Source organism: Notolepis coatsorum, assembly GCF_963971535.1.
Source record: "Notolepis coatsorum genome assembly, contig: SCAFFOLD_304, whole genome shotgun sequence".
In the NCBI taxonomy this organism is placed as follows: domain Eukaryota; kingdom Metazoa; phylum Chordata; class Actinopteri; order Aulopiformes; family Paralepididae; genus Notolepis; species Notolepis coatsorum.
Window position 1 is genome coordinate 48,451 of NW_028173137.1, and position 26,825 is coordinate 75,275.

The 26,825-nt window shown below is 44.8% G+C and overlaps 1 protein-coding gene across 2 annotated transcripts in view; it reads left to right on the plus strand.

Moving 5' to 3' along the window:
• Positions 1-26,825, plus strand: part of rab28 (RAB28, member RAS oncogene family) — an 88,663-nt gene that overhangs the window by 18,261 nt on the left and 43,577 nt on the right. For both annotated transcript variants that reach the window (XM_084338852.1, XM_084338853.1), the window contains exon 2: positions 23,438-23,534. In XM_084338852.1, the coding sequence (XP_084194978.1) occupies positions 23,438-23,534 (97 nt within the window). The remainder of the gene's footprint in view (positions 1-23,437; positions 23,535-26,825) is intronic.

Genomic DNA, 26,825 nt, shown 5'->3' on the forward strand with positions numbered 1-26,825 from the left:
CGTGATATGTGTCATATGTTAAATGTTGTCCGTTTAGGTAGTTAGGTAGTTTACACAGCTGAAGAAGTGATGTTTCTCCATGAGAAAGACAGATAGCGCAGGTTTTAAAGCTAGACGTTCTCTCTGTTTCCCACTTTTTAGATATGGATAGAGTTCCGCTACATGGCTTTTTCCCATCATTATCACATAGCCATGACGCAGGAGTGATGCACCCTTCAAGAGCTCTACCTAAGACATCGTTCTCTTATCATAAGCTTAATGTTTTATTGCATCAAGTTGAAGGGAACATTATTGCAGGAATAAAATTGCTACTACTCAATATTATTAGTCTGAAAATATCCAGGTGCAATAGACTTAACCTACGACTTCTCATCACACACACACACACACACACACGCACGCACGCACGCACACACACACACACACTGGCGGTTTCCACGGCGATAACGGCCACGTTTCGTCTGCCGTGCATCTCTGAGAATTCCCACATGAACGTCCAGGCAGTGATTTTAAGTAGTTTTCAGCTTTGCTATCCTCTCTTGAAACTAATCTTTCCTTCCTCAGAAAGAGGGGGGGGGGGGAGAGAGAGAGGGGGGGAGAGAGAGAGAGAGAGAGAGAGAGAGAGAGAGGGAGAGAGAGAGAGGGGGGGAGAGGGGGAGAGGGAGGGAGAGAGAGAGAGAGGCAGTAGTAACGGGAAGAGAGAGCTGATGAGAAAAATGAATGTTCCTCTCGCTGTGGAAAGTTGGTGTTTTCATCGGGGGGGACAGAGAACACACACCACTCAGTTCCCTGCAGATACGCTACATTAATAACCCGCCTCACAGCGCTGCCAGGTGTCAGGAGAGCTCCTCACTGTCTGAATGACTTACCTGCTTGTCTGTTTTGGGACCAAAACAGGACCCCCTTACCGCCCGCCCGCCCGCTCCCCCCTCCATTTTGAATAGGCACCACTGACTGACTGACTGACTGACATCTCCAATGCCGTCCCCCCCCCCCCTTATTAATGTCAATTTGCTCAGCAAATTGCAATCGGATCGGTTTTTCTTGGACGGCGTGCTTTGGTGGTATTTGGGCTTGTGGTCGGGTGTCCGTCCAGAGAGTCTGCCACCTGAGCTCAGCCAGCGGGCTGTAAGTACAGGCTGCTCGCAGTGCATTGTTAAGCTGCTGAGCTTTAATATAGCCTTATGTCTCAAGTGAGGTTCTTAGCCACTCATTATATATATATATATATATTATATATACTGTATTTATTCTTTTTTTCTTTTTCTTTTACCCATATGGTAAAGAAAGCTACAGGCCTGGGTTCTCTGCTTTTTTATGGTAAGGGCGCTTACTGTGTACACTAGGGATGGGCATATCAATATTTGAATATTCTATTTAATTTGAACCAAAATGCACAAAAAATGTGTGCAGCAGTTACTGTCTTCTAAAATTATGTACTATGCTAATATGTCTATACTACTATTTACTATATGTACTATTATGCCAATATGTCTATACTACTACCTACCTGCTATGCTAATCTGTCTATACTACTATTTACTATTTAGTATGCTAATATGTCTATACTACTACCTACCTACCTACCAACTACCTACTATGCTAATATTATGTCTATACTACTATTTACCAGGGTTAGAAAAAAAAAAATTCAAGGTCTTTTTTTGCCCCCCTTAATCGATTTTCATGGGCTTTTTTTGTATTTCGGGGGCACTGAATTTTTATAAATTTTAATATTTTTACTCCGTGCTGCTCCTGACTTGACATCAAATAGGTGTCTGTGGGCAGTCGGCTCGACATTAACAGCAGTCTGTTATAATCACATTTTTATGAGCTAACGAATTCCGTTATATCGGTCATTTGTATTAATTATATCAAGTGAAGAACTGATACATTTGGCAGAGAGAGACGGCAACATTATCGCGGGGTCCAATGCTGCGTGATCGCTGAAACCAACGACAACCTCCGCCTCCCAACGAAGCGATAAACTCATCCCAATAGTATGCAACTGCAGAGCCGCAGAGTCTGCGGCGCTATCAGGTCCGGTCTGGGGACCGCTCAGCAGCGCCACCCACCCAATGGCTGAATTGCCAATGGCTGAATTGGAGTACTGCTCTGCGGCTCCGCAGCTGCACGCCTCTCGCTAATCCAGCACCAAGCTGCCCACCGCCATTCTCATCAGCAAAACACAGGTCGCGAGGGAATCATTCTCACAGGACATTATGACCGGAGATATTTAAATATGTCGGACTTCAACAGAATATATATATATAATTAGTAAACTGTCGGGGGCATTTTGTGCCCCCCTTAACTGATTTTTGAGGGCCTTTTGTCTATTTTCACTGGCATTATTGCCCCAAGCCCCCGTTAATTTCGAACCCTGCTATTTACTATTTACTATGCTAATATGTCTATACTACTACCTACCTATTACTATTACCTACTATGCTAATATGTCTATACTACTATTTACTATGCTAATATGTCTATTAGGGCTGTACCGAATGTCATTTTTTAACATTCGAAGCTGTACTATGCTAATATGTCTATACCTACCCTACTATGCTACTATGTCTATACTACTATCTAGTATGTATGTATGCTAATATGTCTATATATACTACTACCTACTATCTACTATGTCTATACTACTATCTACTATGCTAATATGTCTATACTACTATGTACTATGCTAATATGTCTATACTACTATCTACTATGCTAATATGTCTATACTACTATGTACAATGCTAATACTGTCTATACTACTATCTACTATGTACTATGCTAATAATTATATATATATACTACTATCTACTATGTACTATGCTAATATGTCTATACTACTATCTACTATGCTAATATGTATACTACTATCTACTATGCTAATATGTCTATACTACAATGCTAATAATGTCTATACTACTATCTACTATGTACTATGCTAATAATTATATATATATACTACTATCTACTATGTACTATGCTAATATGTCTATACTACTATCTACTATGCTAATATGTCTATACTACTATCTACTATGCTAATATGTATACTACTATCTACTATGCTAATATGTCTATACTACAATGCTAATAATGTCGATACTACTATCTACTATGTACTATGCTAATAATTATATATATATACTACTATCTACTATGTACTATGCTAATATGTCTATACTACTATCTATTATGTACTATGCCTATACTACTACCTACTATGCTAATTTGTCTATGTCATAATTTTAATTTTAATTTTACCTTTATTTTACCAGGTAGTCACTTGAGATCAATGATCTCTTTTTCGAGCAAGACCTGGCCAAAATGGCAGCAAAACAAAAACAAACATACAAATACACAAAACAAGGCAAAGTGGGGCAAGGGGATACATTTGAGCTGCAGCAAACAAGATTGAATGGGATTGGGGGGAGATTGGAGGGTAGGGTAAAAAGGTAGAAAGAGGATGGAAGGTGAGGCTTTGCAGGAGGTTGATGAGGTTGCTGGGGAGAGATGGTCAAGTTAAAAATATAAAATATAACACCACATTATGCAGTGAAGCATCGAAATTCTCCTCCCATCTCATTCTTTAAAATGCCCTTAATTTGAACTTTAACTTAAAATCAGATATGTTATGAATTAGCGGCTGGGTGGCGCAGCGGAGATTGCGCTCGTCACCAATGCAAGAGACACTGGTATCGAATCCGGGTGTCAGCATTGCCTCCGGCTTGGGCCGGCTGTCATACTGGCTCAATTGGCAGAGCCAGCGGGTGGACGTCGATGGGTGGGGATTTGGACGTTGTGGACAGCGACTCCTACAGGTCGGTTGGGTGACGCCTGCATAGCAGAGACAGGAAGTAGCGGGGGTAGTGTAAGCCTCCCATGCGTTACTCCTCGCCACTGAGAGTCCGCGCTGGCAGGTGAGAAGATGTGACAGGCTGCCTCCTCGTGTACCGGAGGGGACACGTGATGCAAGGCTTCTATCCTCCCTACAACCGACCAGTGGGGGGCATAGTCGAGCAACGTTTAAGACAGGGGAGGGGAGAATTGGAAACACTAAATTGGGATGGGAGAAAAATTCAAAAATAAGGAGAAAAAGTGGATAAAAAAAATAAAGATATGTTATGAATTGAAAATCGGGGACCCTGATGTAAACAAGACGAAAGTCTTTCTCTGGTCTGCATCCCCCTAACAATTGTGTGTATTGAGCCGTACTGTATTGTACCCATTCTGCAATCTGTTAATACAATTTTCAATCAATCAATCAATTGGGTGGGGGGGGGGGGGGGGGGGGTTGGACATTTACAGGGGCCAGTTTAGAATTGCAGCCTCCCGTAGGTGCTCTTTGAGAGCGGTTTTGAAGGTGGGTAGGGATTCACATTATTTTACGGCTTTAGGTAGGGCCATGTGGCATAATTGCGAAACGCATTTAGTCCCTTGTTTGAGCCGAATCTGGGTTGAATATGATTTGTGGAACTCCCTCTGGTGTTGTGGTCGTGGTATTCACTGACCTTTGGGAAGTATTTCGACATGTACATGGGTACCTTATAGGGGTGGAACGGTTCACAAAAATCAACGGTTTTGGGCTAACGGTTTTCGGTTTGGTTCGATATCCAAAAATGTAAACATGCTTCTCATTTATAAAAAGAAAAAGGTTTACAGTGGTTTGCCTTAAATAATATTTGGCACACAAAGACCGAACTGACTGAAAAATATAGGCTACATTTGTCAAAGTATTAACTTAGTGCAAACAAACAATATGCTCAGCCAGCACTACACTTTCCTTTCTTTAAAATAAACACAAAAAAACAATGTCAACAATGTTTAAATTCCCTGATTGTCAGTTCTTAATGGAAAGATTAGTTTTCCGCTTGAAATTAAAGTGCAGTATTTGAAATACAATGAAAGGAATATGGCTGGATTTCTTATCAAAAGGAAAAGTGTCACTGTTATTTAAAATAAATAAATAAACTAACACACACACACACTGTACTGTTTCAAAACAACACTGCTCTGTTCATTCTATTTTTAAAATACGTACATTATCTGTCTACATTTATTTAGACTAACATTATTTAAATATTGAGTGCAACTGTGGTGGATTAACGTAATTCGGTGAGTTGGAACTATCTATGGGTTGGGGGACCGCACAGACATTTTAGCGTCACAGACCTTCTTGACTTGTGACGTTCTTCTTGACGTTACCGGATTGAATCGTGTTGATAACATGCAGTGGAAAAGCGGCAATAGTCCCGGTTGGAGTTAGTAAAACACAGTTGTATGTTAGCCTTCTTGGATGTTGAATAAACGCCTATCATTGTCTTTCAACACCCCGCCTCTCAGACTCCCATTTTCTCCTCTGCTAGTTAGTAGCCATGATAACATTTCATTCAGCTGTATTAGGGCTGGCGGGCTACCATAGTTAAAGTGCGTTGTACAAACCGTGCTAAGTGCTAACGTTATGGCAAGATGTGTGTAGGCCTATGTAATGTTAATGGCTATGTTTTTAAAGTCGTAATGAAGATTGATTTATAATATATTGCGCTCGCAATTTCCACACTAGCGCCTGCTGTTGCTGCCAGCTGAGCAGCCAGCGCGTCACCTCTCCCGGCTCCGTGCCCAAATGAAGATATCATTTTTTTGGCTCATCCTGTGAACCGAACAATACACACACGCCCCCAAACCGGGGAGGTCGTGCCGAACGGTGTACGGTTCGAATACGTACCGTTCCACCCCTAGTACCTTAGTGGTGTACTGTATCTTGTACACCAGGCCCATTGCAAGTTGCTGTACTCTGTCGTCTACTCTAAGCCATCCTAGGTTGTCAAAATGGGCAGGGGTGAGGTGGGTTTTAGGAGTAAGGTCAAGCAGTAGTCAGTTATTAGTTATTAATATGATATGATCAATGACCGCAATGATCAATGACCGCTCCTACCAAGTGTCATGGAGAGGGCCTCTGTCGGCCACCTGCCCCCTGCGGACGGGTGTCCCCCAGGGCTCGGTCCTTGGACCCTTCTCTTCTCCCTCTACACTAAATCACTGGGTAACATTATCACGTCTCATGCCTTCTCATATCATTGCTATGCCGATGATACTCAACTCTTCCTCTCCTTCCCTCCCTCAGATATCCACGTCTCTGAGCGGATATCAGCCTGTCTGTCTGACATCTCCGCCTGGATGACGACCAACTGAACCTGAGCAAAAATAAAAAGTTGGCCAAATCCTCCCCCCTGACCGACCTGTCCATCACAGTCGATAATTCAACTGTGACCGCATCCCCGACCGCTAATAACCTTGGTGTAACTGAGGGGTACAATTCCCTGACTGTATTACTAGATATGATACTTACTACCACTACCTTTGTACTTAATATTCGGCCACCCAGTACACGGCATAAATATATTATCATGAACACTCTCACGTAGATGAAACGGATCCAACACAAATGTACGAATTAGAAACAGGTCTTTATTTCCTACACAGCGATGGTGTGTAGAATAAGCACTTAATCACTTAATTACATTTATGAATTGAAATAGTATGCACTTTTATGGCAAGGAGTATTCGTCGGTATATCAATAGATAATGTCCAATCTCTGAAGGCGCAGGTGGTAAATATACGACCTGGAATAGTTAAGGAATAACAGCAATGATACTTTAATGATTATAGGCTGGATACACTAGAGGGGGTTAATCCGGTCGCTTGTAAGCCGACAGGAGTAGGAGGGGGGGGGGGGTAGAATCCAGCTGCCTCGTCCGGCCAAGGGTATCCCAGGTGAACCCACTGTAGTGCCGTTCAATGCGCCGGCGATCCTTGGACCACAGATGAAAGCAGGTGGACTCTTTGTGGGCCGGCTCTCTTCGGTCCACGGGGGAGAGATGTGGAGAGACCTCGTCTTGCAGAGCGTCTCCTCACCTTGCGTCCTCTCCAGGGGGGGGGGTTCCAACACACGGTAGTGTCGGGGGTCTTTATCCATAGAATAATCAAAGTATCCAAAGCATAATCCGTGCCTGGGAAGGCGGGCTGTCGTCGGTAGAATAATCCGGTATACAGGTCCACTCGCTCGTCGGCTCTGGGGCTCCTCGGGTGCAGCTTCACATAGGGTCAACCACCCTGGGTAAGCAGCCAGTTCTCTGCCCGAAACGATGGGGTACTGACTACGGTAGTATTCTCACCGCACGAAGCACTATATATTAACAGACTATTATTAGCTTAATAGACTACGTCCAACTCGACGATATAGTGCCAAATATGACTATTCAAATATTAATATACACGATGTCTCAATACCGATGGTAGGCCGAACTTGGCCTTACTCCCACACGTGGCATCGCGGGGAGGCTTTACGTCTGTGACTCTATTGGAGGGTAAGAAACTGGACTGAAAAGAAAGTCCTACTTTAGTAGCGCAGTATATATACGCTCTATGAACAAATAGTCCCATTAGTGGTGCGGTAGCCAAATTCCTACGCGGAACTAGGACTTGTTCGTACATGTCGAGCGGTACGTTTGAACTGGGTCTGAGGGGTATGGCAGCCTGGCACCAAGGTCTCGACCAATAGTAGAATGGAGACTATTATGGGATGTTCAGTAGGTTAGAATGGATATTCAATGCATATTGTACAAGGAATATACAAGGGATATCAGGGAATATTAGAGAATATACAAATACAATTAAATATATATATATAAATAAATATATATATTCGGTTTAATCTGGCCCTTCACAACAGCCACCCCCTGAATAGGTCCCAGACCTAATCAGTTAAACGGAGACAGATTAATCGCGTTGTCTATTTACACATAAGGGTTTGCTGTAGGGGTCAGTCAACTTCACAAAGTCATAGGGTTGTAGGGTCATGGTCATCATCGATTGTGTCTGGGAGTCGAGGCAGTTCTATGAGCCTTGCCACGGGACGGGTGTAAGTGCGACCCTGGACGAGCACTTCAGCTGCTCGGACCTTGCCGTCGGCACCGGTGATCACTTTGCTTACGCGGCCGGCCGGCCACATAGCTCTGGGCAGTGATTGATCAATAATCATGACGACTGTTCCTTCTGTCAAATTGTCTCTCTCCTTTACCCACTTCTGGCGGGTCTGTAGAGACGGTAGGTAGTGCAGTAGGAAACTGTTCCAAAACTTGTCGGCTAATACTTGGCTGTACCTCCACATTCGTCGGCCGTTCGCTTCTTCAGGCCGGTACATTGTCTGGGGTAATGTGGGATCTAGCCGCCCCATCAGGAGTGTGTTGGGGGTAACTGGGTCGATATCCGCCACATCACTGGAGACATATCCGAGGGGCTTCGAGTTAAGTACTCCCTCAATCTCCGTGAGGACTGTCATTAGGACTTCTTCCGCCACAGTCTGGGCCCCAAGTACTGCGTACAGGGCTGTCTTTATGGAGCGCACTTCTCGTTCCCAAGTGCCACCGAAGTGGGGTGCGTTTGGGGGGTTGAATTGGAAATCAACCTGTGCTGGAGCGAGGTGGGTCTTAAGTTCTGGGCCCATAGCTTGGAAGCTCTCTCTCAGCTCTGTGACCTTGTGTCGGCTGTTCAATACGATCGGGTATTTAATGTCATCCGGTAGATTGGGGGCTCTGCGTAGGCGACCACCCACTCTGATGAGGGTGTGAGCGTCGCTCTCGGGGGCCAGGTGAATTAATCTGCTGTCGGATGGGACGGGCTTTCCTCCCTGTAGACAGGCCAATTCATCGGGGAACGAGTCTCTCTGGGCTCGCTGCAGTAGAAGCAATTCTGCTTCCTCGTAGTTAGCCGCTGACATATCAGCGGGGGACTTGCACTCCGGGTGGTACCGCAGGAATGTTCTTTGTTGTGCACTCTCTATGGACGTGCAATCGTTTATGTTAGGGTCGGTGGAGGCTACGGTGCTCAATCCACAGAACACAGACTTCTTAATTTCCACCTCCTCTGGACTTGCTTCCCTCGGGATAGGCATGGGCCACTGTCCTTCCGGGAGTCTTAGGAATGCGGGGCCGTCACTGTAGACATTGCGACGGGTGAGGTCATCCAGGGGCATCCCCCGGGTGATGACGTCAGCTGGGTTCTGTTTTGTATCAACGTAGCGCCACTCTGTTTCTCCGGTTAACTCTTCGGTTAAGTCTTGAATCTCGGTGACTCTGACTCCCACGAAGACTTTGTACTTGCATGAGTCCGATTTGATCCAGGCGAGTACCGTCGTGGAATCTGACCACAGGATTGTTCTAGACACCGGTATGGTGAGCTCACGTTGGATGAGCGTGGCTAGGTGCGCTCCGGCTAGGGCTGCGCAGAGCTCTAGACGTGGGATAGATTGTTGCTTGCGTGGGGCTATTCTCGAGCGGGCGAGGACAAATGCTGTGTAGATCTCTCCCCCTCGGTCTTGGGCCCGCAAGTAGGCTACTGATCCGTATGCGACCTCTGAGGCGTCACTGAAGACGTGTAAGTCCATTTTACATGTCTCTGGCCTCACCTTGGGTGGGAAGTAGCTTCGGCGCATATTAACGCCTGGGAGTGAGTGGAGCTCCATCTCCCACTCTCTCCAGGTGGATGCAAGGTGTGCGGGAATGGGGTCGTCCCAGCCCTGGTCCTTGTCCCACAATGCTCGTACAATCATTTTTGCCCTGGTGGTGTACGGTAGAATACATCCTAGCGGGTCATATTGTCGGGCGAGTGTTGTGTACACACTCCGTCTGGTGGTCGGCGCCGCCGCCGGCCTTCCCTGCTCCGTAGTCAGGGGCTTGTGTCTGTAGTGAAGCGAATCTGTTTTGAATCGCCACACCAATCCCAGGGTCATCTCCTGGGCTTCTCCCGGGATTGTAGCCATCCAGGTCTCGCTGCTGGCTGCCTTGTCCTCGGAGGAGAGGCTGCGCAGTACTTGCGGATCGCTGCTGGCCCACTGCCTGAGATCAAAGCCGCCTTTGATCAATGAGGCGCGGAGTTTAATCAGGAGAGCCTCGGCTTCTTCCTGGGTTGAAAGGCTTTGTAGACAGTTGTCTACGTAGAAGCTGTTCTTTACGCTGTGTCGGACCTCTTCGTCCGCTGCTGGGTCCTCTGCTACATGTTTCTGTAGTGCAAATGTCGCACAGCAGGGGCTGCACGTCGTTCCGAAGGGGAGGACTTCCCATTGGTAGATGGCTGGGTGCTCATCTCCTGGCTTCTCTCTCCATAGGAACCGTAACAGGGACTTGTCCGCCTCTACTAATCTCACCTGCAGGAACATTCCTTTAATGTCCCCGCTGATGGCCACCTTTTCCTGGCGGAAGCGGAGTAGAACGCCGAGTAGGGAGGGGCCGAGTGTGGGACCGGGCAGTAACTCTTTATTCAGATTTTGGGATCCGATCTGGTAGCTGCAGTTAAATACTATGCGGTCTTTACCGTTGTGATGGACCTTGTGGTGGGGCACGTACCACGATTCAGTGGTCTGGTCAGCCTCTTTAATGTCCATCTTTGTGACGTGTCCCGCTGTGATGAGCTTCTCAATCTCAGCGCGGTATACACTCTCTTGGGCGGGGTTCTTGGCTAAGCGCCGCTCCGTGTTCAGCAGGTACCGTTCTATGGCGTCTGTCTTGGCGTGGAAAGTAGGTATTCCTTCTCGCCGCAGGAGTGGCGTGGCGTATCTCAACACGCCGTTGACCGGGACTCTCTTGGTCCCTGTCTCGAGGAGGTGAATGGCGTAAATGTCATCTTTAGAGCGAATGTCTTTCTTTCCATTCTTAAAGGGCATTTGTTCCAAGCTCCATAGCCGCTCTACGTGTTGCAGGAGTGCGGTTTCTCCCTCTGTGACTCGGGAGTGGAGACATCTAGTGGCTGTACTTCGGTTGAGAGATTTGGCGAGCGGGCCTTGGAGAGTCCATCCCAAACGGGTCTCGACTGCTGCAGGACAGCCTCGGGGTCCGGTATGAACCCGGTCTATCGGGACAATGAGGTCTGCATGGTCGGAGCCTATCAACAGGGTCGGCATAGCATTGTCTATGAGCGGGATCGGTAACTTGCGCAGATGTGCATATTTCTCCATCAGCTTGGCGACGGGGTATGTGTACCGCGACAGTCCTATTTCTTGGCTGGTGAAAGCGTCTGCAATCTGGTACCGTCGCTCAGGCTGGCCGCTTGCTGCGATAGAGAATGAGACATTCTCGCCCTTTATCGTCTTCAAATCTCGTCTTATTGTCCGAATTGTCATTTGGGTTTCGCTTCCCCGCAGCCCTAGCTGGGCCGCAGCGGAGGCGAGCAGCAGGGTCTTCTCTGACCCGTCATCGAGGACGGCGTAAGTGTCCAGGACTTTATTCTGGTAGCTTAGTGTCACACGCACTACTTTTAGGAGTACTCGGGCTCCACTGCTGCTGGCGGGATCGATGTACATGACGCTCGCTTTGCGGCTGGATGGTGCAGGTGAAGGGCGCCGTCTGTTACTGTCGTGAAGTATGTCCAGATGGGCTCCATCGCACTTGGTGCACCTTTTCTTTAAGCGGCATTCGGCTGCCATGTGTGAGCGCGCACAGCGAAAACAGCGCTTGTTGGACTTTATCCATTGACCTGCTTCCTCCGCGTTCAGCTTGGGGAAGGAGTCACATTGCGCTAGCCAGTGTTCTTTCTCACAGTAGGGGCACACTATCTTCCACTTCTCCGTTCTGGAGGGGGTACTGTGGCTCCTGCTGCTCGGTACTGACTCCGATTGGTGCATCACAGTCACCGATCTTCTTCCATCATTTAGTCGTCTGGTTCCTTCTCTGGAGCCAGGGGTGCTCCGTCCGAATGTATCTAGCCGTAGGCTGCTGACTTCTCTCGCCAGGAAGTCTGCTAGATCGAGGAGGTTCGGTTCGGGGCCATTCGGGTCTCTGTGGTCCCTCTGCCGCCTAAAGCGCTCCTGACGAGCGGGCGGCAGCTTCTCCAGGATCCTTTCCACATTTGAGTTGGCGTAAAGTTCATACTTCCCCTTCTCTCTTTGCGCTCCCAACATCCCTACCAGGGACTGCACTCTGATGGACAGGTCGTCCAGTGCTCGATTGTCTATTGCTGGGGGTAAGCGGTCGATGTGTCGGATCTCCTGGATCACGTAATCCCATATGCGCCCATACCTCTGGTCCAATGCTACCAGCGCTGCTGTGTATGGGGTGGTGGAAGTCGCGTAGGCGAGCGCTATATTATGTGCGCGGGGCACCTTTAAGTGCTGCAGTAGGATGGCGTATTTGTGGCGTTCATCCAATACATCCACCAACATGGTCTCCAGACACATGCGGAGTTCTGTATACTGGGCCCGGTTCTCTTGGGTGAAGTCGGGTACCATAGGCGTGCCAATGTATGACGCTGACTGTGGATACATCGGCGAGCGTTGGGGGAGAGGCCTCCTAGGCGAGTCTCCTCCCGCTCCTTGGTATGGGCTGGTACCGGCAGTGTACCATGGCCCGCTTGTCCAGGTGCTGTTCCTCGGTGCGGGTCGTGCGTCGTGCTCACCCGTGTATAGAGTCGGGGGTCTGTAGCGCAGCTCCGCGGGAGTATAGCCTGGGCTGTACCGGACCTCCTGGTCCGGTAGAGTACTGTGCTGTCTTCGGGCGCGGTTCTCCTCCTCTTCCTCTTCGTCTTCAGTTAGGTCATCCAGTGCTTGTAGTCTCTGGTTTAGCCTCTCCACAGGATATGCTGCTCCTTCCCGGTTGCTAGGTCTCGCTTGGACCGGTGGGGGGAGGTGGTCTGTGGGGGGTATAGACCTCGTCTGTTGGTCAAGTTCAGGGTTGTTTACTCGGCTAGGGGATGCCGCCCTGGAGGTGTGTCTAGACGAGTTCCTGGAGCCTCTGGCGGAGGGAGAGGGTGTTGTCCGTCTGATCAGCTGTTCTATTAGTTGCGCTTGCTGTCTGTCGCGCTCTGCGTCCCGTAGAGCACCAGCAGCTGCTCGCTGGCTGTCTGCTCGGTCTCGGGCCACATTCTCTTCCATCTGAATGCGTCTTATTTCCAGGCGTATGTGCTCTTCTTCGCTCCGTTGCTGTATCTGCAATCGATCGCGTTCACCCTGGAGTCTATCGCGTTCAGTAGAGGCTTTCAGGCTGACGAGGAATGCCTGCTGTAGGGTCCTCTCTGCCTCGCTGGGAGAAGGCGGTTGTATAGGGGAGCCTTCCCTCGGGGTACTCCTTGCGGAGCCTTGGAGCTCTATCTCCACGGTGCTCTCCCCGTCTTCTTCCGTGCCGAGTTCTCTCTCGGTAGCGTTGTATTCCTCCCGGGACTCATCGGGGACTACTTCTTCAGTACTGGCGGGGTGTGAAGTCATGTCTGGTTCCCACTGGTCCCCACCGTGAACTTGGTCAGTTACATTAGAGCCCGTAGGGGCCTCTATGGTCGGGGTAGTCTGGGCGTTGGGGTTAGACATACTTTTACTTTCTAGTTTTACTGCGTTTACTGTTAGTAGAAGACTAGGTTGTTGACTGACAGCGTAAGCCTCTAAGTACTGAGGGAGCCGTCGTTCGCGCTGCGGGCGTTGGTTAGGAGGATCGTTTCGTGGAGTGTTCATCATAGGCCATTTCAATATTAATAACACTATATTAATATTACACTAATTACCATCCGGCTCGAAGGACCAATTGTAACTGAGGGGTACAATTCCCTGACTGTATTACTAGATATGATACTTACTACCACTACCTTTGTACTTAATATTCGGCCACCCAGTACACGGCATAAATATATTATCATGAACACTCTCACGTAGATGAAACGGATCCAACACAAATGTACGAATTAGAAACAGGTCTTTATTTCCTACACAGCGATGGTGTGTAGAATAAGCACTTAATCACTTAATTACATTTATGAATTGAAATAGTATGCACTTTTATGGCAAGGAGTATTCGTCGGTATATCAATAGATAATGTCCAATCTCTGAAGGCGCAGGTGGTAAATATATGACCTGGAATAGTTAAGGAATAACAGCAATGATACTTTAATGATTATAGGCTGGATACACTAGAGGGGGTTAATCCGGTCGCTTGTAAGCCGACAGGAGTAGGAGGGGGGGGGGGGTAGAATCCAGCTGCCTCGTCCGGCCAAGGGTATCCCAGGTGAACCCACTGTAGTGCCGTTCAATGCGCCGGCGATCCTTGGACCACAGATGAAAGCAGGTGGACTCTTTGTGGGCCGGCTCTCTCCGGTCCACGGGGGAGAGATGTGGAGAGACCTCGTCTTGCAGAGCGTCTCCTCACCTTGCGTCCTCTCCAGGGGGGGGGGTTCCAACACACGGTAGTGTCGGGGGTCTTTATCCATAGAATAATCAAAGTATCCAAAGCATAATCCGTGCCTGGGAAGGCGGGCTGTCGTCGGTAGAATAATCCAGTATACAGGTCCACTCGCTCGTCGGCTCTGGGGCTCCTCGGGTGCAGCTTCACATAGGGTCAACCACCCTGGGTAAGCAGCCAGTTCTCTGCCCGAAACGATGGGGTACTGACTACGGTAGTATTCTCACCGCACGAAGCACTATATATTAACAGACTATTATTAGCTTAATAGACTACGTCCAACTCGACGATATAGTGCCAAATATGACTATTCAAATATTAATATACACGATGTCTCAATACCGATGGTAGGCCGAACTTGGCCTTACTCCCACACGTGGCATCGCGGGGAGGCTTTACGTCTGTGACTCTATTGGAGGGTAAGAAACTGGACTGAAAAGAAAGTCCTACTTTAGTAGCGCAGTATATATACGCACTATGAACAAATAGTCCCATTAGTGGTGCGGTAGCCAAATTCCTACGCGGAACTAGGACTTGTTCGTACATGTCGAGCGGTACGTTTGAACTGGGTCTGAGGGGTATGGCAGCCTGGCACCAAGGTCTCGACCAATAGTAGAATGGAGACTATTATGGGATGTTCAGTAGGCTAGAATGGATATTCAATGCATATTGTACAAGGAATATACAAGGGATATCAGGGAATATTAGAGAATATACAAATACAATTAAATATATATATATAAATAAATATATATATTCGGTTTAATCTGGCCCTTCACAACACTTGGTGTTGTCCTCGATGACCAGTTGAACTTCTCCGCTCACATCGCAGCGACAACCAGAACCTGCAGATTCCTCCTGAGCAACGCCAGAAGGATACGCCCCTTCTTGACAAAAGAAGCCACCCAACTCCTCGTCCAATCAACAGTCATCTCCCGCCTCGACTACTGCAACGCACTGCTAGCTGGCCTCCCGGCCGCGTCCATTCTTTTACCAACGGATTTCCAGTTCGCGTTCTGCGATCTGATTGGCCACTGGCGTTTCTGGTGCGATCTGATTGGCCACTGACGTTTCTGGTCATGTGACATGTGCGCCCAATCGCGTGACGCGCCCATTTCCGCCTCGAACAGCAGCAAACTACCTAACGCCTAGTTTATCACTGGTTAAGCTTAGGCGACTCTTTCGAAGTTGGTTAAGGTTAGAGTTTGGAATCAGGGCTGGTGTTCTATCGCCCTGCTCTAAGACAAACTCTAACCTTAACCAACTTCGAAAGAGTGCCTAAGCTTAACGGGTGGCAGAACTTGCTGTCACACGATTGGCGCGACCAGAAACGTCAGTGGCCAATCAGAGCTCAGAACGCGAACTCGGAACTGTAAATCCATTGGTAAAAGTATTCAGGCCTCCTGGCCACTGCCACCTCTTCAACTCATTCAGAACGCAGCGGCCCGCCTGATCTCACACCAAGTCGGCCCATGTCACCCCACTTCTTAGAGACCTGCACTGGCTCCCCATTGCTGCACGAATCTGCTTCAAGGCCCTCGACCTAGCATACCGTGCAGCAAAGGGAACCGCTCCCGCCCACCTCCGGTCAATGGTCTCTAACTACACACCCTCAAGACCCCTACGCTCTGCATCTTCTGGCCGCCTCAGACCTACTCCTAACCAAGCTCCGGGAGGGTCATCAAGGAGAAGTCGCCTATTCTCAGTCCTTGACCCACAATGGTGGAACGAACTTCCCACCACAGTTAGGACAGCCGAATCCCGTCCAATCTTTCGCCGTCGACTAAAGACGCACTTCTTCAATCATAATCTGAAGAAAATAAAGAATAACTCTAACCCTAACTAACCTTACTGTCATGCACTTGTCCTAATATACTAACCTACACTGTAGCACTCAACACTTTGATGAACATTGTTACTCAGCTGATAGAGTTGTACCCTTCCTGCTGTCTTGTTGTACAAAACTTGTAAGTCGCTTTGGATAAAAGTGTCAGCTAAATGACAAAATGTAAATGTAAATTTAATATTCAAATAACCGTGACCATCCTCAGTGAATAACGTGCCCATCCTCAGTGAATAACGTGCCCATCCTCAGTGAATAACCTTGACTATGCTCAGTGAATAACCTCAGTGAATAACCTTGACCATCCTCAGTGAATAACCTTGACCATCCTCAGTGAATAACCTTGACCATCCTCAGTGAATAACCTTGACCATCCTCAGTGAATAACCTGGACCATCCTCAGTGAATAACCTCAGTGAACAGTGAATAACCGTGACCATCCTCAGTGAATAACGTGCCCATCCTCAGTGAATAACGTGCCCATCCTCAGTGAATAACGTGCCCATCCTCAGTGAATAACCTTGACCATCCTCAGTGAATAACCTCAGTGAATAACCTTGACCATCCTCGGTGAATAACCTTGACCATCCTCAGTGAATAACCTTGACCATCCTCAGTGAATAACCTTGACCATCCTCAGTGAATAACGTGACCATCCTCAGTGAATAACCTTGACCATCCTCAGTGAATAACCTTGACCATCCTCAGTGAATAACGTGACCATCCTCAGTGAATAACCTCAGTGAACAGTGAATAACCGTGACCATCCTCAGTGAATAACGTGACCATCCTCAGTGAATAACGTGCCCATCCTCAGTGAATAACGTGACCATCCTCAGTGAATAACGTGCCCATCCTCAGTGAATAACGTGCCCATCCTCAGTGAATAACCTTGACCATCCTCAGTGAATAACGTGCCCATCCTCAGTGAATAACGTGCCCATCCTCAGTGAATAACGTGCCCATCCTCAGTGAATAACCATGACCACCATCCTTACATTCCTTAGTCAATAACCGTGCCCGTCTTTTTCCTTTGCGTGGGAGAATCCCTTCATTTCATCATCGTTTCAATGATTGTGGACTTAAACACGGTTTAAACCTGTCACCCGGAATTAAGGAGGGAGGGGGCCGTCGTCCCTGATAGAGGCATACTGCAAGAATGTGGTCCATTTCACATCATCTGAAACATATTTCAGTTGCATCATCACACGGACATGGAACAGCCTGCTGTTCCTTTCTCCTCTCTCTCTCTCTCTCTCTCTCTCTCACTCTCTCTCTCTCCCTGCTCTCTCTCTCTCTCTCTCTCTCTCTCCCTGCTCTCTCTCTCTCTCTCTCTCTCTCTCTCCCTGCTCTCTCTCTCTCTCTCTCTCTCTCTCTCTCTCTCTCTCTCTCTCTCTCTCTCTCTCTCTCTCTCTCTCTCCCTCTCCCTCTCCCTCTCCCTCTCCCCCTCCCTCTCTCTCCTCAGTAGAGCTTCCCTTGTTTCCCGGCAGTGGTATCGTGGCTGACCCTGTGCCGGTCTCAGTTGGAGAGTCTGGATTACACCAGCTTTTTACATTCTCTGGTTAGTTCCAATTGTACGGGCAAAAGAAAAGAGAAAAAAAAGAAAGGCCCTAAGTTTGAGGGAAGAAAGCCAAGCTACTGGAATGCCAAGACAAGCGGCCCGCGGAGCCAGCGCCGGCATGTGGAACACATCTCCGCTGTCCGACCGGGTTATTCCTGTGCTGCCGGGATCATTTGGGCGACTTAAATGGCCGATTTTCTCCCTGTTGCGTCAGTCACCTCTCGTAATCTTTCAATCACAGCGGCGCACGGGGCCCGTGACACGCTCGGCGAGCGCCCGTCTCGAAGGAAAGGGTTGTACGGGTTGATGAACTTTGAAAATAATTAAGGTGGATCAACCCTTTAGGGCCACGACGCCGGCATCATCATGTCACGATATCGCTCATAGTTCTGCCGGGAATAATAACGGTATATGACGGTATTTAGTGTTCCAGTAAAAGATGACGTTTTTATGTCCTTGCGATACGATCGTCATCATGGTCTATTTTATATCACTTTATTTTATACTGCAGCACGTTTTTGATTAACTTACAAATACTGTATATCATGAACAATAATGTGTATATCATCGATGGTGGTGTAAAAAAAAATCCATAGCTTTACATGGATCCATGACGGTAGACCTTCATATTCAGTAATATCTTCATATTCGTTAGACCTTCATATTCAGTAATGCCTTCATATTCAGTAATATAATATCTTCATATTCAGTAATACCTTCATATTCAGTAATACCTTCATATTTAGTAATACCTAGGGCTGGGCGATATGGCCTAAATATGATATCACGATATTTTCTGACCTTTCGGCGATACACGATACACATCACGATGTTTTTCTTTTTTACCCGAAACAATTCATTATGAGGCTTACCAAGACAGTATTTGAGTTTGCAAGCTAACATTAAAGACAAAATAAAATACCCATGCATTTAGCATTTTTATATTAGATTTAGATTATTAGATTATATATTGCATATGAGATATTATATGATTTAGATATGAAATATGATGAATTGAAAATGGGGGACCCTGATGTAAACAAGACTAAAGTCTTTCTCTGGTCTGCATCCCCTTAACAATTGTATGTATTGAGCTGTACTGTACCCATTCTGCAATATGTTAAAGTTTTAAATCAATCAATCAATAAATAGCATTTTAGCATTTTTATGAAACTACTGTATATATGTATGTCTCTAAATGTTTTGATGAATTGAAAATGGAGGACCCTTATGTAAAAAAGCCGAAAGTCTTTTTCTGGTCTTCATCCTCCTGTACTGTATTGTACCCATTCTGCAACCTTTTAATACAGTTTTCATTCATTCATTCTGACGGAAACATAATCATTTTGATTGACAGTCGAGTCTGCCAATGACGTCACACCGCTTGCACCCGCCCTGCTGTTCTTAGCACCAATCGGCAAGCGTTATTCGTTTTTGACTTCCTGAATGTCCCGTGTGCTGAACATCAACAAAGCTACTAACGTTAGCTCCCCGCGGCCGTCGAGTAGGAGACCAGTGCTTCACAGGATGACTAAATGAGGCATAATGATTTTACTACAACGAATGTTATAATAAAAGCCTTTCCATACATCTGTCTGATTGAAAACTTTATTAACAGACCGCGGAATGGGCATATCTCAGCACAGGCTGAGATATGAACGAGTAACGTGTGGACAGATTGACGCGACACAATCCTCTTGGGCAAAACATCACGATATCCACGATACGTTGAAAAAGTGTATCGTTAATGAACTGTACCCGATATTTATATAATATCGTCATATCGCCCAGCCCTAGTAATACCTTCATATTCAGTAATATCTTCATATTCAGTAATGCCTTCATATTCAGTAATATCTTCATATTCAGTAATATCTTCATAATATTCAGTAACACCTTCATATTCAGTAATATCTTCATATTCAGTAATACCTTCATATTCAGTAATATAATATCTTCATATTCAGTAATACCTTCATATTCAGTAATACCTTCATATTTAGTAATACCTTCATATTCAGTAATATCTTCATATTCAGTAATATTCAGTAATATCTTCATAATATTCAGTAACACCTTCATATTCAGTAATATCTTCATATTCAGTAATACCTTCATATTCAGTAAACCTTCATATTCAGTTATATCTTCATATTCAGTAATACCTTCATATTCAGTAATACCTTCATATTCAGTAATACCTTCATATTCAGTAATACCTTCATATTCAGTAATACCTTCATATTCAGTAATACCTTCATATTCAGTAATATCTTCATATTCAGTAATACCTTCATATTCAGTAATATAATATCTTCATATTCAGTAATACCTTCATATTCAGTAATACCTTCATATTTAGTAATACCTTCATATTCAGTAATATCTTCATATTCAGTAATATCTTCATATTCAGTAATATCTTCATATTCAGTAATATCTTCATAATATTCAGTAACACCTTCATATTCAGTAATATCTTCATATTCAGTAATACCTTCATATTCAGTAAACCTTCATATTCAGTAATACCTTCATATTCAGTAATACCTTCATATTCAGTAATACCTTCATATTCAGTAATACCTTCATATTCAGTAATACCTTCATATTCAGTAATACCTTCATATTCAGTAATACCTTCATATTCAGTAATACCCAAACCCAGTCCCCTAAACACCCCACTCAAGTACTATGTCGCTCGAAGGCATGTGAACCCCCCCGGAACAGTCAGTCCCCCGAACACCCCACTCAATCCCTACCAGATAATAATAATAATAACTTTATTTGTATAGCACTTTTCATACAGAGGTCCCCATCCAAGTAGTGGTTTTGAGAGTGTGATACAACTTTGGTCCTTTTTTATTTCAAACATTATTTGGCTTTTAAACCTGAAGAGCCTGAACGCAGGTTGACACAAAGAGGCACAGACCTGAGGAGACGGGTGCTTAAACACCATCACCCTGAAATGATCACCGAGTCACGCACAGAGTGCGCTCTCACCGGCTCTACCACCGGGGGGGGGGGGGGTCTGCTGTCGTTTTCACTTCTCTGTGGTGTTTACGTAACGCACGCTGCCTCTAAAGATAGCTAATAGACAGCCAGGATTTAGTTTATTTTTTCCCCTCTTCCTCTTCTCCTCATCCATCAAAGTGAATTAAACTTGGCACGTCAAAGTCCCAGCGTAGCGGGTTCCCATGGATCTCAGGAGGGCCCCCTCTAAACTTGTCCATTTTCTGTCCTCCCTCTCCCAGACCCAAATGTGACAAGGAGTGATGGGGAGTTTGTGTAATTTGTCGGGCAATTATTGAGGCTGTAGTCTGCAGACATGACACATCTATAGCCAGACACCTGTTATTGTAATTCGCCTTGATTTGTTCACCGTCACCAACCAAGACAGGAGTGCGAGGCTGAGATGACGACTTCGGCGGCGCGTTACCTGCCCGTCCCGCCGACGTCTTTCACAACCTTTCAGTCCCCTGTGTTCATTTAGGAAACTTTTATTCCTACAATATGTTGCCTTATACTCTATTTATATCTATCTACTGCCTTCACTGTCCACTATCTACTGCCTTCACTGTCCACAACTGTCTTATACTCTATATCTATCTACTGCCTTCACTGTCCACAACTGTCTTATACTCTATTCATACTAGGGGTGGAACGGTACGCATTCGAACCGTACACCGTTCGGTACGACCTCCACGGTTCGGGGCATGTGTGTATTGTTCGGTTATATAACGTTAGCCTCGAGCTAGGCTAACGTTACGTTAGCTACGAGCTAACTAACTTTAGCCGCGAGCTAACTAATGTTAGCCGCAAGCTAACCGTGGAAACACTCACAGAGAAGTGACTGAATGAATGAATGAATGAAAACTTTATTTAACAGATTGCAGAATGGGTACAATACAGTACGGCTCAATACATACAATTGTTAAGGGGATGCAGACCTGAGGAAGACGTTTGTCTTGTTTATATCAGGGTCCCCCATTTTCAATTCATATAGAAACTCCACGACACCAGTTTGATTAGTGGGGAAGGGGGGTATATTGACGAGGCTTGCCAACAGAGGTTCAAAGATAACTGTTTGTGTTCAATAACGAGCCAGGAGACTAGAGCGTGTGTGTCAACTGCGTCTGCAACCCATAACATCCTGGTCCCTGCTGGGACGTACCAACTCCACACACCACTGTGGGGGGGTTTATATTCCCCATTCCCTTGTAACATCTCCTTTCTTTAAGATAACAACAGTTACAACATTCCTTAGTGCAAATTATTATTAATACAAGAAACCACATAAACGTCCTTATTTAAAACCCTAATCATCTTTCTGTGACTTTTACATTTTTTTTTTTTTGAAAGTCTAGTGCTGGTTGAGCATTATGCATACTTTATGTTGGCCTTTGTCTATAATGTGGCCACACAAATCGAAAGGTTTAATAATTTTCTGTTTGCACTAAGTTAATACTTTGACAAATGTTGCCTATATTTTTCATTCAGTTCGGTCTTTGTGTGCCAACATTTTTTTTTACCAAATAAATGAGAAGCATGTTTAAATCAGCAATGCCTCCCCTCTTGCTGTACCAACATCTCTCCTAGCTCTAACCAGTCACTGTCAAAATAATGTGCCTGATGTCAAATGGCCTCATTCTTTCAGTTTTTGCATGACTACGTCCTTGAGAATAACTGAAAAGTTGGATTATTTTTAGGCTATATATCTTATGTTGATGTATGGTATTTTTGGAGTGTTACATTTAAAAAAAAAAAAAAAACAACGTATACCGAACCGAAAACCGTGATACGAACCGAACCGTCGATTTTGTGAACCGTTCCACCCCTAATTCATACCTATCTATCTACTGCCTTCACTGTCTACAACTGTCTTATACTCTATTTATATCTATCTATCTACTGCCTTCACTGTCCACAACTGTCTTGTCTTACACTGTAATCATAACCTACCTCAACCTATAGTTTACCCATACAACTCTTTATGATAGCCATGTACAATCATACTGTATATACCGTATATATATTTATATATATATATATATATTTATCCACACATCTGAATATACCTGCATATATTCCTGTTTACATACCTTTATATACTATGTCTATATCTGTATATATCCCTTACCTATACTCTTACTAGTTACACCGATGGTCAGTATGACTTACTGCCATTATTTGTATACTTGTACTGTACATAATAATACTGTAACACAGATTAGCATTATTACTCAGTAGTACTTATTTATATATATTCCAGTTTAATCACTTGTACATTGTATATTGCGCACTTTACTGTTAAATTTGCACTCTGGTTAGATGCCAACTTCTTTTCGTTATACTGTATGATGACAATACATTTAAATCTGTTCCCTTCAACTTGATGCGATGAAACGGATCGTTCTCATGATAAAAACGATGTCTTCGGCAGAGCTCTTGAAGGCTACGTGATAATGATGGGAAGAAGCCATGTAGCTGAACCTTTCTCTGGTGTAATTGACGACACTGGTATTTTTTTAATCGCTTTGGGAAAAAAATTAAGATTTTGTGCTATTTTATTTTCTGAAATCCTTGTTTTAGGAAGCGCTCCCCCCCCCCCCCCCCCCCCCCCCAGCCAGCCCGGAAGAGCTCTGAAGCTATTGTACGGGGGGCCGCGCTGTGATTCCCACTGTTTATCCAATTTGTGTTTTTGTGTCTACGTGTGTAAATATTGTTTATTGGACAAAGGCCCTTGATGGAATCTAGTTGGCTCAAGGTCTTCATCCATTCACCGCTCTCCTCTCCGTGTCCCTCTCCGTTTCAGACGTCACTCGCCACCAGGTTTTCTCAGGAGGCCTTCGGGAAACAGTACAAACAAACCATGGGGCTGGATTTCTTCCTGAAGAGAATAACTCTGCCAGGTGGGACACACTTCCCTAATCCCCCGCCACACACACACGCACACACGCACGCACGCACGCACGCACACACACACACACACACACACACACGCACACGCACACGCACACGCACACGCACACGCACGCACACACACACACACACACACACGCACACGCACACGCACACACGCACGCACGCACGCACGCACGCACGCACGCACACACACACACACACACGCACATACACGTGCACTGCATAAGCACGGCATAGCGGCAAGATTGGACACTTGTGACCACTTTAAAATCAGAGCATCAGAGCATATATTTAGCATTTTTACATTATATATATATATATATATTAGATTCGATATTAGATTATATATATATATATTGTAACTATATTTATTGTAAGGCAAATATAACTGAGTGCATACATACCCTCATCTGCACCTTGACCTTTCTACACTGCCTACATGCCCATATGCGCATACTCTGAGTTAATTATATTGTTATATTGTTTACACTGCCTATTTTTATTCTATTTTTATTTTTACTTTACTACTGTACTATAATTGTATGACCTGTATCATGTCTTCTACTAGCACCATGTACCTGTACCTCCCCTCCTCTCCCCCCATCCTGCTATGATGCCTGAATTTCCCCAAGGGGATCAATAAAGGAATATCTTATCTTATCTTAAATTGTCCCTCCTGTCCCTTGTAGTTTAAAAGAGTCTTAGACACATTTTAAATATGAAGGATTTGTATCGAGGTCGCAGGCTTACTGTTTGTTGCCACTATTGCTATTATGCAAACACTTATTAATCATGTTTATTTTATTAATTATTATTATTTTTTGTATCCACTTTTTCTCCTGTTTTTCTCAGATTTTCTCCCATCCCAATTTCGTCGTTATGCCAATTCCCCCCTCCCCTTCCTGGTCGTTGCTCGCATGTGCCCCCCACTGGTCGGTCTAGGGAGTCCTGAAGTCGTATCACATGCTTCCTCCGTCACATAGGAGACAGCCAGCAACCTCTTTTCACCTGCCAGCGCGGACTCTCATTGGTGAAGTGTAACGCGTGGGAGGTCACACTACCTTCAACATATCCCTTCTTTGCTGTGCAGGCACCCTGACCGACCTGTAGGAGTCGCTGTTTACAACGACCAGAATTAGGGATGCACGATAATTATCGGGTCGATAATGTATTAATAGCTAAAATAATTTAAATTTTTTTTTTCTTTTGCATTTTTTTTTTTTTTTTTTTAAATATCTTTTAACTTTTTTCTTTTCATGTCAACGTTCACACGCACAATATATGCTTACTTAGGATTTGACTTGATTCAACAACAAAGCAGTCGGGGCAATGGCAAGCCGAAAACGGTCGAAAATGTGGTTATTTGAGTTAAGTTTTGATTATTTATTTTTACAACTGAGGTAGGTAGATTACATTTTTAGAGACTAAAGTACAGAAAAAAGGTAACGTTGGGTACCGGTACCGTATCGGTTCAAATGTGAACGGTACCCATCCCTACTGACAAAGCACAATACCTGTTGGTTTTTAGTCCACTCATTGTTCAGGGAAACACATTGTTAATGACATTGACGGATTGTGAATTTTGTGATTGACTCAAATTATATTTATTTGGACACTTTATTTGAAGAGTCAAAACTGTTCTCTTGGCTTTGTTTTGTTAGTAACACTCATGTCATGATAAATCTGGTTAGGTCAACACTACAGGAATATACATAATAAAAAAAAAAAATTATAATACAATAAATATATATATATCGGTTATCGGTATCGGTATCGACCTTGAGGAGCAGAAAGTTATCGGTATCGATAGACCGCTGCGCCACCCAGCCGCATTTTATTAATTTATTTGTGGTTTGTTGTAACGTTATTGTCTGGGACCAAATACGGCCACGCCCCACTCCCAGTAAAAAGTGGGAATCTCTAGAATGGGCGCTGTATACGGAAGTGGCTCTCAAGGTGACGATTAGACAACACTTTATGTTGTCAGTAGATGGCAGCATTGGTTTAAAATTAAAAGGTGAAAATGTTGAAAACTACAACACTGCATTTCCCAAGAGCGTTAGCACAGGTCGCAGGTCACTGGCATGTGTCTATATTCTTCGACGTGATCTGAACAGCGGTAAACTAATACTGCAACATATGAAGGATTTGTATCGAGGTTGCAGGCTTACTGTTTGTTGCCACTATTGCTATTATGCAAACACTTATTAATCATGTTTATTTTATTAATTATTATTATTTTTTGTATCCACTTTTTCTCCTGTTTTTCTCAGATTTTCTCCCATCCCAATTTCGTCGTTATGCCAATTCCCCCCTCCCCTTCCTGGTCGTTGCTCGCATGTGCGACCGCGAATGGTTAACTAATTATCTTACCAAAAGTGCGCTGGTAGCGTTACATATGTTGTCTAAAGGGGGACATATGGTACAATTTAAGATTCTAATGATAATCGGCATATAAAGGACAACATAGAGCATCGTTAATTTGTAAGAAACCTCAATGAAAACGGCGCAGGGTGCTATTGTTATGAAAATGTGATAGAATCCTATAAAAATCTGGACGCATTTGGTTTACGTTCCGTTATGTCTTTAGGAGATCTAGGCCGCCCAGGTCGAGTCAAGTCAAGTACATTTTATTTGTATAGCACATTTTAAACAACAGCCGTTGACAAAGTGCTGAACAGTTTGCATAAAAATCAAGGTACAATACTTAATAAAAACCCTATCAAGCGATTTAAAACATATATACATTCAAATCACATTAAAACGAAATACTCTGTACAAGGGATTTAGAAAGCAAGTATGTATTGTTTTATTTAGCCTTGGAATATATCTTAGAGACAAGTCATTTTCTATAATTCTTTTATGTATACATTTCCATGGTTCTGCTTTTGTTGTCATTGTTGTCGTTGTTGTCGTTGTTGTTGTTGTTGTTGTTGTTGTTGTTGTTGTTGTTGTTGTTGTTGTTGTTATTGTTGTGGTTGTTGTGGTTGTGGTGTTTCCAGGCAGAGAGGCGTCAGCAGGAGTGTAAAAATTACCCAGAAATTATACTTAAGTGAAAGTATGGGTACCGTCTCAAAATCGTACTCAAGTAAAAGTCAGAGTATGTGGCTAAAAACACACTTGAGTAAAAGTCAAAAAAAGTTTCTACCTTTAAATGTACTCGAGTACTAAAAAAGTTAAAGTAAAAACTGACTGTATTCTTCTGATAGCAGGTGTTTAATCAAAGATCCTCGCTTTCTAGTCTTGCACACGGACCAATCAGCATGGGTATGGGCGGG